The sequence below is a fragment of the Cyprinodon tularosa genome, unplaced genomic scaffold (genome assembly GCF_016077235.1).
Source record: "Cyprinodon tularosa strain WSP-4 unplaced genomic scaffold, ASM1607723v1 ctg674, whole genome shotgun sequence".
Lineage (NCBI taxonomy): Eukaryota > Metazoa > Chordata > Actinopteri > Cyprinodontiformes > Cyprinodontidae > Cyprinodon > Cyprinodon tularosa.
Window position 1 is genome coordinate 46,435 of NW_024039423.1, and position 13,277 is coordinate 59,711.

Genomic DNA, 13,277 nt, shown 5'->3' on the forward strand with positions numbered 1-13,277 from the left:
ACTAGGTGGCAGGTGCAAATGCTTTCCTCTTGGGCCAAATGCTGTTGCTTGTCTTCTTCCAGTATCCTCCATTTCTTCATAGATGGCTCCTAAACAGGTCCCCTATGCTCCTGACTCCCAACTAGTGAAGGAACAGCTTCCCTGACTATAGAGAAACAAAATGCAAGCTTCAAACATTTTCACATTAAATAGGATAAAATTGCATGTATATGCACTGCAATTTGATCTCATTCTTCAATCTAGCAATAGAAATAAATGAAAATAGAATAGAAAATCCCTTTATTTTCCCACAATGGGGAATTTCTGGTGTTTAAAGCAGTAAAAAGGTTATATATATAACATATAATATATAGATTATAATGGTTACACAAATGTGGACCTTAGAAAAATGTAGAACCATAATATAATAGAGAAGAGTTAAAAGATAAACAGTAAAATATTGTACTGTAAAGTGTTTTAACAATATAAAACTATGCACCTGGAGAATAAATAATCATTATACAGCTAATGACATTTTTACAGTAATGGACATTTGAAAATAGCAGCGACATCAATAGTGTGCAAAATGACAGCAGCATGTTATTAACTGACTAATGTAGAAACTGTTAATGTAATCTGTTATTTAGTAGTAGCTGCTAATTATTTTGTTGTCTCAAGAAGGAACAAATATTTTTCTTCACATCTAAAAACAGATTAAACTGTTTCTTTTGGGTCAGAGAGTTCAGCCTTCTTGTCTGTTTATCTTTAAAGACAGTAAGTCTGCTGACGAATTTTACAGCCAAGGACAGAAGTCAGTTTTGAAGACTTCTGACAACTATCAAAGGTCACGATTTCTAATATATAAACATTTATAGTTGTAAACATCTCAGCAATTTTGAATGGCTAAATTGGTTTCCTTAATACATATGGAATAAATGTTTGCACATAAATTTGATTTTGAATCTGACAGTAGTTCCCACAATCAAAGTCGGGAGGAATTTGACCTTCCATTTGCCCACTCTTTATGCAACAAATTTCAAATGTAGTTCAATTTGAGGTTTAGGGTTTATGAGCGGTCAAATCAAATGTTGCCTGAGACAGATTTTTGGCGTCTGAAGTGTGATTCAACTACTTAAATAAACTTTTTACATGTTTAGGAATGATTTCACCACCGAGTCTTACATTGTTTTGTACCGTATGGCAGGTTTACCTCCAGGGTTGACCTACTGTATATTTAGCTCCAGCTATCGTACCACCACTTTAATGCAGCTATCATGTACCTTGTAAAGAAATGCATGATGCTGCTGCTACCATGTTTTATGTTTTTAGAGTGGGGCTGCAACAATTAATCGGTTTAATTGTGATTAAGCGATTAGTGATATAATCGCCAAGTGTCTTAATAAATGATTAATCATTAACTGGAGTATAGAGACAGTAAAATATGCCTTTAGCTGACAGAGAAACCCACTTAGAGCAGTAAATATATCAAAATTGTAGAAAAAAAAAGATTAATATTTTTGCATTAAGATAAAACAGAAACTTTATTTGTGTGTCAAAATGCTCTATCCAGAACTCCTCAAGTGGAAAAGTTTCACATGGTTTCCTTTTGTAAAAAAATCTTTAAGAAAACTTAATTCATTGAAAAAAATAATTGACAGATTAATCAATTGCAAATTGATTTGTTAGTTGCAGCCCTAGTTTGGAGCATGTAAAGTGTTGATTATTCTTCAAAGAGCAGTTTGTATTTAGAACAAAAGTTTCAATTTTGGTCTCACCTTATCAGAGCCCTTCATTTCATTGTGTCACTTACATGGATTTTGACAAACCTTTAACAACAATTATTATTGCTTTCCTTCAAAGACAGTTTTTTTCTCTCAGCTTTACTATGAAGCTATGTTTTTTTTTTTGCACGTTTGTCCTTTTTAGGAGCTTCTGGAGCATCTCCTATAGAGCAACCAGCAGCCTTTTGGCTATTTTCTCTCCTTGCTAATTTAGGGGAACTGCCATGTCATGGTCAGTTTAAGCTGTGCCATTTAAATATTGAAATTCTTGTTGTAAAATGATCAATGATACATTTTAATTTGGTTTTACAGTCTAACTCTGCTTTAAACTTCTCCTTATCTGCCATGCTCCTTAATCTTCATGATGCTCTTTGGTCAGTAATGTTCTTTAAAAACCTCTGAGGTCTTTTACCGTCAGAATAATACAAACTACACTTTATTACTAGATTTTTATTTGTAAAAAATATTGAAAAAGATACCTCTTTACCGTAAAGGTTTTTTACTCCTTTGAGCGTTTTTTTCTTAAATGCATTTAGCATTTTTTTTGTAAATAAAGCTGAACTGCTTTCATATAAGTATATATAAATTATGTACAGTTCAACCTTTAGATCAACCTTTTTCCTTAAGCCATTGAATGCTTTTCTGTGGCTCATTAAAACAGAGCAAGCTGGAGCTTTAGTGCTATAAATCCTCCCTGAGTGGATGTTCATTTATCTGCCATGCTTTGTTTTACTGTAGCTGACAGCTCGTCTGAATGTGTTGGAAGAGCACCCCAGCTTTGGAGACGACACTCCAGCGCTTTCCATAGAGAGTTTGGCCTCTTACACCACTGCGACTTTGACAGGCCCCATCCCCTCGATTAATGCCATTCTAAGCAGCTCCGATCAATACCTGGCAAAGCAACCGGGTGAAGAACAAGAAGCAACCGAGTGCTCAGACTCCTACAGCCTGTATGCAGAAATAGAAGCCAAAGCCACGGAGGAGGAGGCACCTGTAGAGCAGCCTCTCTGTATGACTGAACCAGCCGCGTCTTTTAGAGACATAAAGGTACTGTAACTTTGGATTCTTTAACATTCAGATAGTGGGCTTCAACAAACTAAATTGTAGAACGTGTTTGATCACTTTTAATGTTTAAAAACAATCCGCTAAATTGGCAGAGTTTGATGTTCAAAAACCAGGAATTTGACTTTGGTTTCATGGATCATGCCATATCAACATGAAATAATATGTAATGTTTGAGATTAATTAATAAAACAGAATTAAAGGTTAAATAACTCTTTTTTCGAACTAGGGATGGGCAGGTATGAAACCCTGAAGGCATGATAGCATTAAACAAAAATATAATTATTATGATTACAGTGCTAGATTGTGTAATCAATAATTATTTGAGAAAAAAAAGAAATTCTGCGTTTTGTCAGCTGATCTCAAGTAGCCTGACCAAACAGACTATTTTAAGCCATATACAGAACATATTAGTCCAGATAAGAGCAGGATAGAGCCACATTTCATGCACGGGTCTTACAGAGTCAACAGAGAAAGCGAAAAGTGGTTAACACCAATCAGATAACTACGGATGTGACACAGCATGCAGTTGTTAAAGTATTAACGATGTAAACAGCTCATTGGGGACATAATAAAGGGCATCATTAAAACATCGCTTTGTTGCAGCTGCAGCCTTAACTGTTATAATTACAGAAAAATGCTGCGGCAGTATGGGCCCACCTCCAGCGCTGTGATTGGTCCGGTCTGTTTTAGCCAGAGAGTGTTTAGCCTGGCCAGCCTAAATCTTCAGTATAATCTCTACAGTAGTTCATTTTGATTGTCAGATGTGCTGTTTTTAGATCACAGGTGTCATGCCAAAATTTTCCTCCTTTGCAGGTTCTCACTCTGCAAGAGAGTGAAACTCTCACTTTACATAAAAAAGCTTAAACATTTGAAAGGATATAACAGAAATCTTTAGTGGTTTTGTAACTTGTGACTTGTGACTTTTCTATACCGTGAAACCCATTTCTAGTACCAACAAACTTCTCTTAATTAAAGCCTGAGTTCATATTTTAAATTCTCAAAAGGAAGAGAAATTGCTCAAACCTCATTTTGACAGCTAAATTGCTTTATCTCTCTCAGAATGACAGCTCTGTTTGGAATTTGCTTTAGTATTTTATAATTGGTCATCATGGACAAATATGTGAACAATTTATCACATTTTAGGAGGAGGAGATAGCTGGTGTGAAAGAATCTGCTGAAGATGACAACAAAGCCGCGCTGACCTCCAGGAGCAACTTTGAAAGGACCATCACAGTTGTCAAGGGCAACTGCAGCCTTGGTGCATATTCTTATTATTATTTTTATTTTTTTTTCTCATTCATTTATTTTCCTTACATACACTGCAGGGGGGTCATGAAGATTCAGCCCGGAAAGAAGGAGGGAGGTGGCTTTAGTTTTGTCTTCAGCTTTAAAAAAAAATATAACCCTTCTGGGAGTTTTCAACTTTAAATACAAAACAAAAAACATGTCTCTTAGGTTACTGGAAAAGATTATCTGAAATTGGAAGTCATCATGTTAAACACTCTTCTATTTCTCTTTATTAGACTTTTTAGTTATCTTTAGGATGGCTAATTGGAATTTATTTGCTGAAAGTGATTGCTTTTTCATGTTTTATTTATATCAGAATCAATATTAAACACAATATGTGTACTCTACATAAACGTCTACAATATAGTAGTTTCTGAAATGTTTTCTTGTGACAGAAAGATATAGAAACCCCTCTGTGTGTCTAATGTGAATAGTGGAGCCATGTTTTACTGTCTGCTCTTAAGGGATGACAGTCAGCGCTATAAAAGACGGTCTGGGGATGGTGATTCGCAGCATCATCCACGGGGGGTCCATTAGCCGCGATGGTCGTCTAGGAGTGGGTGATCTGATTCTGGCCATAAATGGAGAGCCCACCACCAACATGACCAACGTCCAAGCTCGTGCCATGCTCAGGAGGCACTCGCTCATTGGCCCAGACCTTGGGTAAGAGCTGGGGTTCATATAAACTGGGCCCACTGTATGTGTCTCTATGTGTAGTAATGAAACTTATCAGAAACTTATCAGAAATATAAAGATGACTACAAATTACTAACTAAAAAATCAGTATGTTGGTGTTTTTTGTTTAAGCCGATATTTTTAAATTATATTTTTTACTAATATTAAACATTTACCATTAAGATAAAAAAATCTGGTTTTTAAGGGAGATTTGAAAATAAGGAAAAAGTAAAAAAGATAAAAAAAAGTTTCATTAAAATAACATTTTGATATGAATTATAAAGAAATGGTGTTGAACTGTAATAGTGTTTAGCTGCTTTGGGATGCACATTTGCATTTTAGCTATTGCAGTGGTCTGCCAAGTGAGTAATAAGGTTCAAAATGTCTCATGCAAAAATAATCAGAAGGAAAACAGCACAGAATCTACAACAACTTGTTAGGAGAATGTGTTGTGATGTAATGAAGCAATAGGTGTTGGTCTTTATTTTAGAAAGACATCCTACCTTAATGTGGTAGCAACATTCAGTGGGATTTCCCATCTTTAGTTTGACATCTTTTTTGGGGGGTTGCTTATAGTGCTGCCACACCGTGACGATTTAGCCAGCGTATGCCGACGTCCCAGAATCTTCTAAAACGCTGGCATTAGCTGAATATTCTATGTATTTTTTTAACTTTAGGCATATATATATATATCTATAGATATATAGATATATATATATATATAGATATAGATTATATGCCGAAAGTATATGCCCAAAGTCCAGAACTTATGTCCAACGACAGCCTAACTTATGCATAACACACCCATGAATTGTCACAAGCTTACGCATACGCTGGCAATTTTGAGCATGCTCAACATTTCTTGACGTACTAACCATATGGCGATGTGCTTCAGCGTGCTTCAGAGGGCTCATAGCTTATACAAAACGTACCCATATTTTATCCAACGTACATCAGCGTTTTCCCCAAATTTTTCATATGTCAACATACGCTGGCCTAACCGTCAAGGTGTGACAGCCCCATTAGGAGAAAAGAATAATGGTTCTGTTTAGCTGGAACAAAAAATCTGAAGAGTTGGGAGTGGCAGTCTAGTGGTTAGGGCATAGGGCTTTGAGGTTGTGAGTTCAATTCCCCACTCTGGCTCCCTGAGCAAGACCCTTAACCCCACACTGCTCCCCGGGCACCGCACAATGGCTGCCCACTGCTCCCCAAGGGGATGTGTTAAATGCAGAGAAGTAATTTCCCTCTGGGATTATTAGAGTATATATATATAAAAAAAAAGATGAGGACGTATTTGAGTTTTTTTCTGTATCACAGTCAGTCAAAGCATAAAGCAAATGGTCCCCACAGTCCTATAGCTCATAATAAGTTCTTTTGGGGTTATTGTAGATACATGTCAGGATAATTTTCTTTAAAAGACAGAATTATGGTTTTTTGAATCAAAAGCTGGTTAAAAAAAAGTATTTTACATTCTTCCTTCTGGTAGATTTGTGGTTTTTTTTCGGACTTGTATGAAATGTGTAAATGCTTACATTCATTAAGGTTCCCCTCATTTTTACTTAAATACCGGCAGTTACTTTTAAAAATTGATTTGCACTCTTTTTATTTTAATATTCTCACACTGAAAACAAAAACGTCTTCTAAACCTGTGCTCCCGAACTGAAGAAACAATATCCCCACAAACTCTTTTAATTCTTTGGAGGAACTGCCAATGATTTAGATGTGTAATTCTGACGTTTTCGTAAATTCTGCTTGCTGAACTAAAATCGGCAGTTTGTAAGCTTCAGTGCATAAAAAGCCAACTTTTCACATTCTAGATCTGTTTGTGCACCTGAGGACGATCTGTGCCCGTTTTATGTGTGAGTATGACTAACTTCCACGTCCATGGATTCTCAGAAAGACGCTGACAAGTTTTTCTTTTTATCCTTTTACTTCTTGGTTAATAAGAGGTTTATCCAGAAGGGTTGGGTCACTTAAGTGGCAGCTTGTTTTCAGCTTCAGAGTATAAAAAGAACATTATAAGGCTACTAAAAAAGGATGATTAAATCTCGAAACACCCACCTGAATAAATCTCGACAGGCTTTGTCATTTATTCATCCTACTAAACTTGATATCTCCTTCTTTTCTTACTAAAACCATTAACACCTTTTTAAAATTCACTTTTTGTGTGTGTGACATTTCGCTTTCTGCATGTTTTGATGATTTTAATGAAGCTGCTTTTCTGTTCCATCATTTTTGGAGGATTAATTTTCTTTGTCTGCATGCCATCAGGTTGAAAAAAAAGAAAAAAAAATATATCACCCATCTGCTGAAGATCTGTCAGCCTCACTCAGATGTGTTAATGTGCCCTTGAGAATCAGCTTCTCTCTGAATTGTTTTCAGATGGATTTACTCGTAGATGGCAGTTTGTCACCAATCTCTCAGCTCCACTCTTACGTAGGAGCCGTCTGCTCTCTTTCGATTAATAATAGATGAAAAGAATCCTTCAGATTTGTCACGTTAGTCACACAATAGGTGACTGAAAGCTTGATTTGCTCAGACATTTATGAAGGTAAACAGCTGTTTTCAGCATTTAGGTGTCAAAGTCCCGCATATAAGATTCATGGATGTCTCACCTTGAGCTTGTTTTTAAGGAATGCTAACTGGAAGGGAACTGGGTTTGGTTCCGAAACACTGGAATCGAATGGAAAAGAGAACAGCTGTAACTGCTGTTCTCTATTTTAGTAAATGCTGCACATATTAGTGGGGAATAGGGTCAAGATTTCTAATAAAGGGTTGAATGTCTAGGTTTTTTGATTAAAAAAACAAAACAAACACATCTTAATGTGTCTGTATGTGTGCGTTTTGGTTTAGTGTTACATACGTCCCTGCTGAGTACCTTGAAGAGTACAAGGCCAGCCTTGAGCATGTTACCGATGACGTCTTCTCTGAGACAGCTTCAAAGTAAGTCCTCATACCATACAGGTGCTGGTCATAAAATTAGAATATCATGAAAAAGTAGATTGATTTCAGTAATTCCATTTAAAAAGTGAAACTTGTATATTATATTCATACATTACATACAAACTCATATATTTCAGATGTTTATTTTGTTTAATTTTGATGATTACAAATGACAACAAATGAAAATCTCAAATTCATCATACCAGAAAATTAGAATATTACTGAAGACCAATAAAAACAAAGGATTTATAGAAATGTTGGCCAACTGAAAAGTATGAACATGAAAAGTATGAGCATGTACAGCACTCAGTATTTAGTTGGGCCTCCTTTGGCCTGTATTACTGCAGCAATGCGGCGTGGCATGGAGTCGATCAGTCTGTGGCACTGCTCAGGTGTTATGATAGCCCAGGTTGCTCTAATAGTGGCTTTTAGCTCTTCTGAATTGTTGGGTCTGGTGTATTGCATCTTCTTCTTCACAATACCCCATAGATTTTCTATGGGGTTAAGGTCAGGAGAGTTTGCTGGCCAATTAAGAACAGGGATACCATGGTCCTTCAACCAGGTACTGGTAGCTTTGGCACTGTGTGCAGGTGCCAAGTCCTGTTGGAAAATGAAATCTGCATCTCCAAAAAGTTGGTCAGCTGCAGGAAGCATGAAGTGCTCTAAAACTTCCTGGTATGTGGCTGCGTTGACCCTGGACCTCAGAAAACACAATGGACCAACACCAGCAGATGACATGGCACCCCAAACCATCACTGACTGTGGAAACTTTACACTGGACTTCAAGCAACGTGGATGAAGTGCCTCTCTTCTTTTCCTCCAGACTCTGGGACCTTGATTTCCAAAGGAAATGCAAAATTTACTTTCATCAGAGAACATGACTTTGGACCACTCACCAGCAGTCCAGTCCTGTTTCTCTTTAGCCCAGGCAAGACGCTTCTGACGCTGGCTGTGGTTCAAGAGTGGCTTGACACAAGGAATGCGACAGCAGAAACCCATGTCTTTCATACGTCTGTGTGTGGTGGTTCTTGAAGCACTCACTCCAGCTGCAGTCCACTCTTTGTGAATCTCCCCCACATTTTTGAATGGGTTTTGTTTCACAATCCTCTCCAGGGTGCGGTTATCTCTCTTGCTTGTACACTTTTTTCGACCACATCTTTTCCTTCCCTTCGCCTCTCTATTAATGTGCTTGGACACTGAGCTCTGTGAACAGCCAGCCTCTTTAGCAATGACCTTTTGTGTCTTGCCCTCCTTGTGCAAGGTGTCGATGGTCGTCTTTTGGACAACTGTCAAGTCAGCAGTCTTCCCCATGATTGTGTAGCCTATAGAACTAGACTGAAAGACCATTTAAAGGCTTTTGCAGGTGGTTTGAGTTAATTAGCTGATTAGAGTGTGGCACCAGGGGCCATCAATTTTGAACCTTTTCACAATATTCTAATTTTCTGATATGATGAATTTGAGATTTTCATTTGTTGTCATTTGTAATCATCAAAATTAAACAAAATAAACATGTGAAATATATGAGTTTGTATGTAATGTATGAATATAATATACAAGTTTCACTTTTTAAATGGAATTACTGAAATCAATCTACTTTTTCATGATATTCTAATTTTATGACCAGCACCTGTACATGGGTCTATAACCAATGGCTGACCTTTAGATGATTTATACAAAGCTATAAAAAAGTGTAATCCATTATAAATTTCTTCTGTTTTTTGCTTTTTTGTCACATTTATATTATTCAGCTCAGCAAATAGATTTCAGCATAACACTGAGATAACCCGTGAAAATACAAGACGCTGTTTAATTTAGATTTAATTTATGAAAGGATAAAAGCTATCTTTAGCATGGTAGAACTTCTTCAATTTCCTTTTGGGATTAATAAATTCTTTTTTAATTGAATTGAACTGAACTACAACTCATTTATTAGTAGTTTTTATTATAAAGTTAATTTAGTTGATTCCAGACAGCTGTCAGTTTTTTAAAAAATGGAGTTGGGATGATTTAAGCTTCAACTATGATAAACTTTCAAATTATTGGTATTTTTTAAGATGAGGATTATTTTGTAACATCAATTTCTACTCAATACCAGGTAATTTCTAAGGACTGCAATAAATCAAATATGCAATGAAGTTAAATGTTGTAATTAAATGATCTTGTGTCCCAAACCCTTTGATTGATATTATTACTCATATAAAAAAACATTCCAGAGCAAAATGAGTTTAAATTCTTGGTTTTGGTGGTTTAAATTTGAAAGGAAACAATAAATAATTTATTATCCTACCAGCAAATACTTAATGAAATCAATGAATAGGGTCGCTATATAAGCTTGTAAGACTTAATTAATCAAGTTTTTAGTCTGAAACTTCTTGTATTCTGTCATGTTTCAGGCTGTTTTTGAAATAAGTCAATAAAATCGTGGAACATGTTCAGGTTTTACATAGGAAATTGATTGAACCACCTACAGTACCTTTAGACATCCTTAAGCCCCATTTACACTACCCCTCTGAAAACAGATCCATGCCAAGTGCAGACCGAGCTTTGATCAGTTAACTGTGCTGAGCTTGGTTTCTTACGACTGTTTACACATCACGCTAAGACGGTTCCTCGCCTCCTAGTGACTATCGATGGCACTGCTGCTCTCGAGTAGGAAAACTTATGTGATTATATTTTGTTCCGTCCAACATTTCAATAACAGCCTCAGTCTCGGCATCATCCCAGGTCGCACCTCGCTCTTTTAAAGTCATTTTACAAAATTAGTGATGAGAAGATTTCGATTGTTCTTCTGTTTTGTGGCGGTTGACAAACAGCTTACTGATGTGCATTACCGCCAACTACTGGAAGCTGATTGTAAATAGGAGATGACGCTGTCTGCTCATGCCTTCTTTGTTATCTGAGAACCGGACCAGAACTGAACCACGCCAAGGCCTACTGATGAACTAGTACCAGTTTATTGCGGTTCAGTTTTGCATGCCATTTACCGTTTACCCATTTACCATTTTCCCGCGCTCGGACTGACCTCGGCATGGTTTCAAAAAGGTAGTGCAAGTGGTAGTGTTTTATAAAGAAAGAAACATTCATGTCTGGGATTTCTTTATTTGTTTAGGAAGTTTTTTAGGAATGTCTTTCTCTACTTGAGTAACTTTAATAATTTGGTATTTGAATTGTTTTTTTTTTTTAAAATGCCTTGAGACAACATTTGTTGGGAATTAGATAAATATATGAACTGAATTCAATTACTTTTCATCTAGATTTGCAGATAAAGTTTGTTTCATGTATCTGCACTAAACTGTAGTTTAATTTCTTTAACTACACTGCAAAAAATGTAAATCTAAATAAGTAATTTTTTTCTTAAAATAAGTACATTTTTTCTTGAATTGAGGGGGTAAGTGAGACACTTTGCCAATGGAACAAGAAAATTTACATTTAAAATAAGAAAAAAAATAACTGCATTGTCTTATTTCAAGTACATATTATCTAATTATCTTATTCTAAGAATAAAAATACTAATTCCATTGGCAAACGATCTTATTTACCTGCTCAAATTAAGAGTAAATTCCCTTAATTTAAGAATTTTTGTACTTCTTTCTAGATCGTTTTTGCAATGCTTATACGCTATTCTTCCTTCCTTATGACATTTTAGACGTGTTCCCAACCTCCCCGAGCGTGAAGATGGAGAAGGAGAGGAAAGTGCCTCTTACAGTAACTGGAATCAGCCGAGGAAGTGAGTATACATTTCAAATATACAGCAATTGTCTAAACACATCTCATCTAAATCACCCCATTTAAATCCCAATTATGGAAAGTTAAAATTCAGCTCGTCTTTGCTATTTCCTCAGAGTGGAGCTTTTAAGACAGCCGGGCAAGTCCCTGGGGATCAGCATCGTCGGAGGTAGAGGGATGGGCAGCCGCCTGAGCAACGGAGAGGTGATGAGGGGCATTTTCATTAAGCATATCCTGGAGGACAGTCCTGCCGGACAGAATGGGACGCTCAAGACTGGGGACAGGCTTGTGGAGGTACAGAAGCACCTCCGTTCACAGGCGGAATATGTACTGCTATTTGTGTGTTCATGGTTATTTGGCTTCAGGTGGATGGGGTAGATTTACGAGATGCAAGTCATGAGGAAGCGGTGGAAGCCATACGTAAGGCAGGAAACCCTGTCTCCTTCTTGGTTCAGAGCATTATTCACCGGCCCAGGGTGAGTCTGTAAAACGGCCAAACTAACTGCTTTTTAGCTTCTTCATAATATAAAGGTCACTGCTGCCTGTGTTGCTTCTTTTTCTTTATCTCATGGGACAGTTTATTCTGTCTTTTCAGGCCATTTAGGGCATTTTCAAAGCTTAAAAAGCATAATTTATGTGCCACTACTGTACCATAATGCTTCTTAGCAGGCTGGAAGTAATTTTCAAACATTTCTTTTCTAAGCAGAGCAAAACCTGCTTGGAATATTAACTATCTTACTAATGTTTAACCTTTTTAAAGAACCGCTCATTGAAAAATCACCACATCAACAACATCGTTTGTTGTTTGAAAGTGCCCTCAAGCCTTTAAATCATGACTAAGTAGCTCCGTGCTGGGGACGCCGCTGGCCTGGCTTCAGTGTCGTATCTCTCTCAGTCAGATACCTCTTCATTTTCACATATTCCCTCCTGCTTTTCCTATGACTTTATTTTCTCATTAGGCATGTTGTGACTCATAATTGGACGCACAGAGAAGCTACGTTTAAGGTGGTACAACCCTCTGTGCTTTATTAGCATCCCTGTGACAGATGTGTTCACAGCCTTCAATTAAAGGAATAGTACACCCAAAACATGATTAGCCTTCATTTTCTACTCACCCCCATGCTGAACAACACTCTGGAGTACTTTTTTGATATCTCAAATGCATCTGGAGATCTGGGAGGCTTCTTGCTGTCTGCTGACATTCAAATAATGGAGGTCTATGGTGACCGAGACAGAAAGGTCCATAAAAGTCCACAAAAAACGTGTCAATATTCCTCCATACTGCTCGTCCAATGTATTCCAAGTGTCCTGAGTGGGTAGCATCCAGAATTTACTCGAAACAAAGTCATTTAGAATGTTTTCAGAGCATAAACAGTAGTGTATAGGATTTCCTGAAAGCGCGCACATGCGCGATCACGAGGCTACGGAAGCCGGCAGACCAAACCAGATGAAAGTGCGCATTCAGCGTCTGCTCTTCCAATAATGCAAGCATAGAAGAAGAAATGTGCCGTTTACCTGTGCAAAGAAAGAAACAACGAAAGAAAAATGTCTGAGGACTTCAGTGTTGAGGAAGAGCATGAGTTCTTTGCCGAGCTGAATGCGCTGGTTTGGTCTGCCGGCTTCCGTAGCGTCAGGATCGCGCATGTGCGCGCTTTCAGGAAATCCTATACACTACTGTTTATGCTCTAAAAACATTCTAAATGACTTCGTTTCGAGTAAATTCTGGATGCTACCCACTCAGGAAACTTGGAATACATTGGACGAGCAGTATGGAGGAATATTGACACGTTTTTTGTGGACTTTTATGGACCTTTCTGTCTC

The 13,277-nt window shown here is 37.2% G+C and overlaps 1 protein-coding gene across 1 annotated transcript in view; it reads left to right on the forward strand.

The window, feature by feature from the left end:
• Positions 1-13,277, forward strand: part of LOC119771475 (multiple PDZ domain protein-like) — an 87,683-nt gene that overhangs the window by 34,662 nt on the left and 39,744 nt on the right. The window contains exons 20-27 of the mRNA XM_038267498.1: positions 2,499-2,807; positions 3,972-4,083; positions 4,577-4,775; positions 6,605-6,646; positions 7,641-7,730; positions 11,377-11,457; positions 11,573-11,750; positions 11,822-11,932. Coding sequence (XP_038123426.1) covers positions 2,499-2,807; positions 3,972-4,083; positions 4,577-4,775; positions 6,605-6,646; positions 7,641-7,730; positions 11,377-11,457; positions 11,573-11,750; positions 11,822-11,932 — 1,122 coding nt within the window. The remainder of the gene's footprint in view (positions 1-2,498; positions 2,808-3,971; positions 4,084-4,576; positions 4,776-6,604; positions 6,647-7,640; positions 7,731-11,376; positions 11,458-11,572; positions 11,751-11,821; positions 11,933-13,277) is intronic.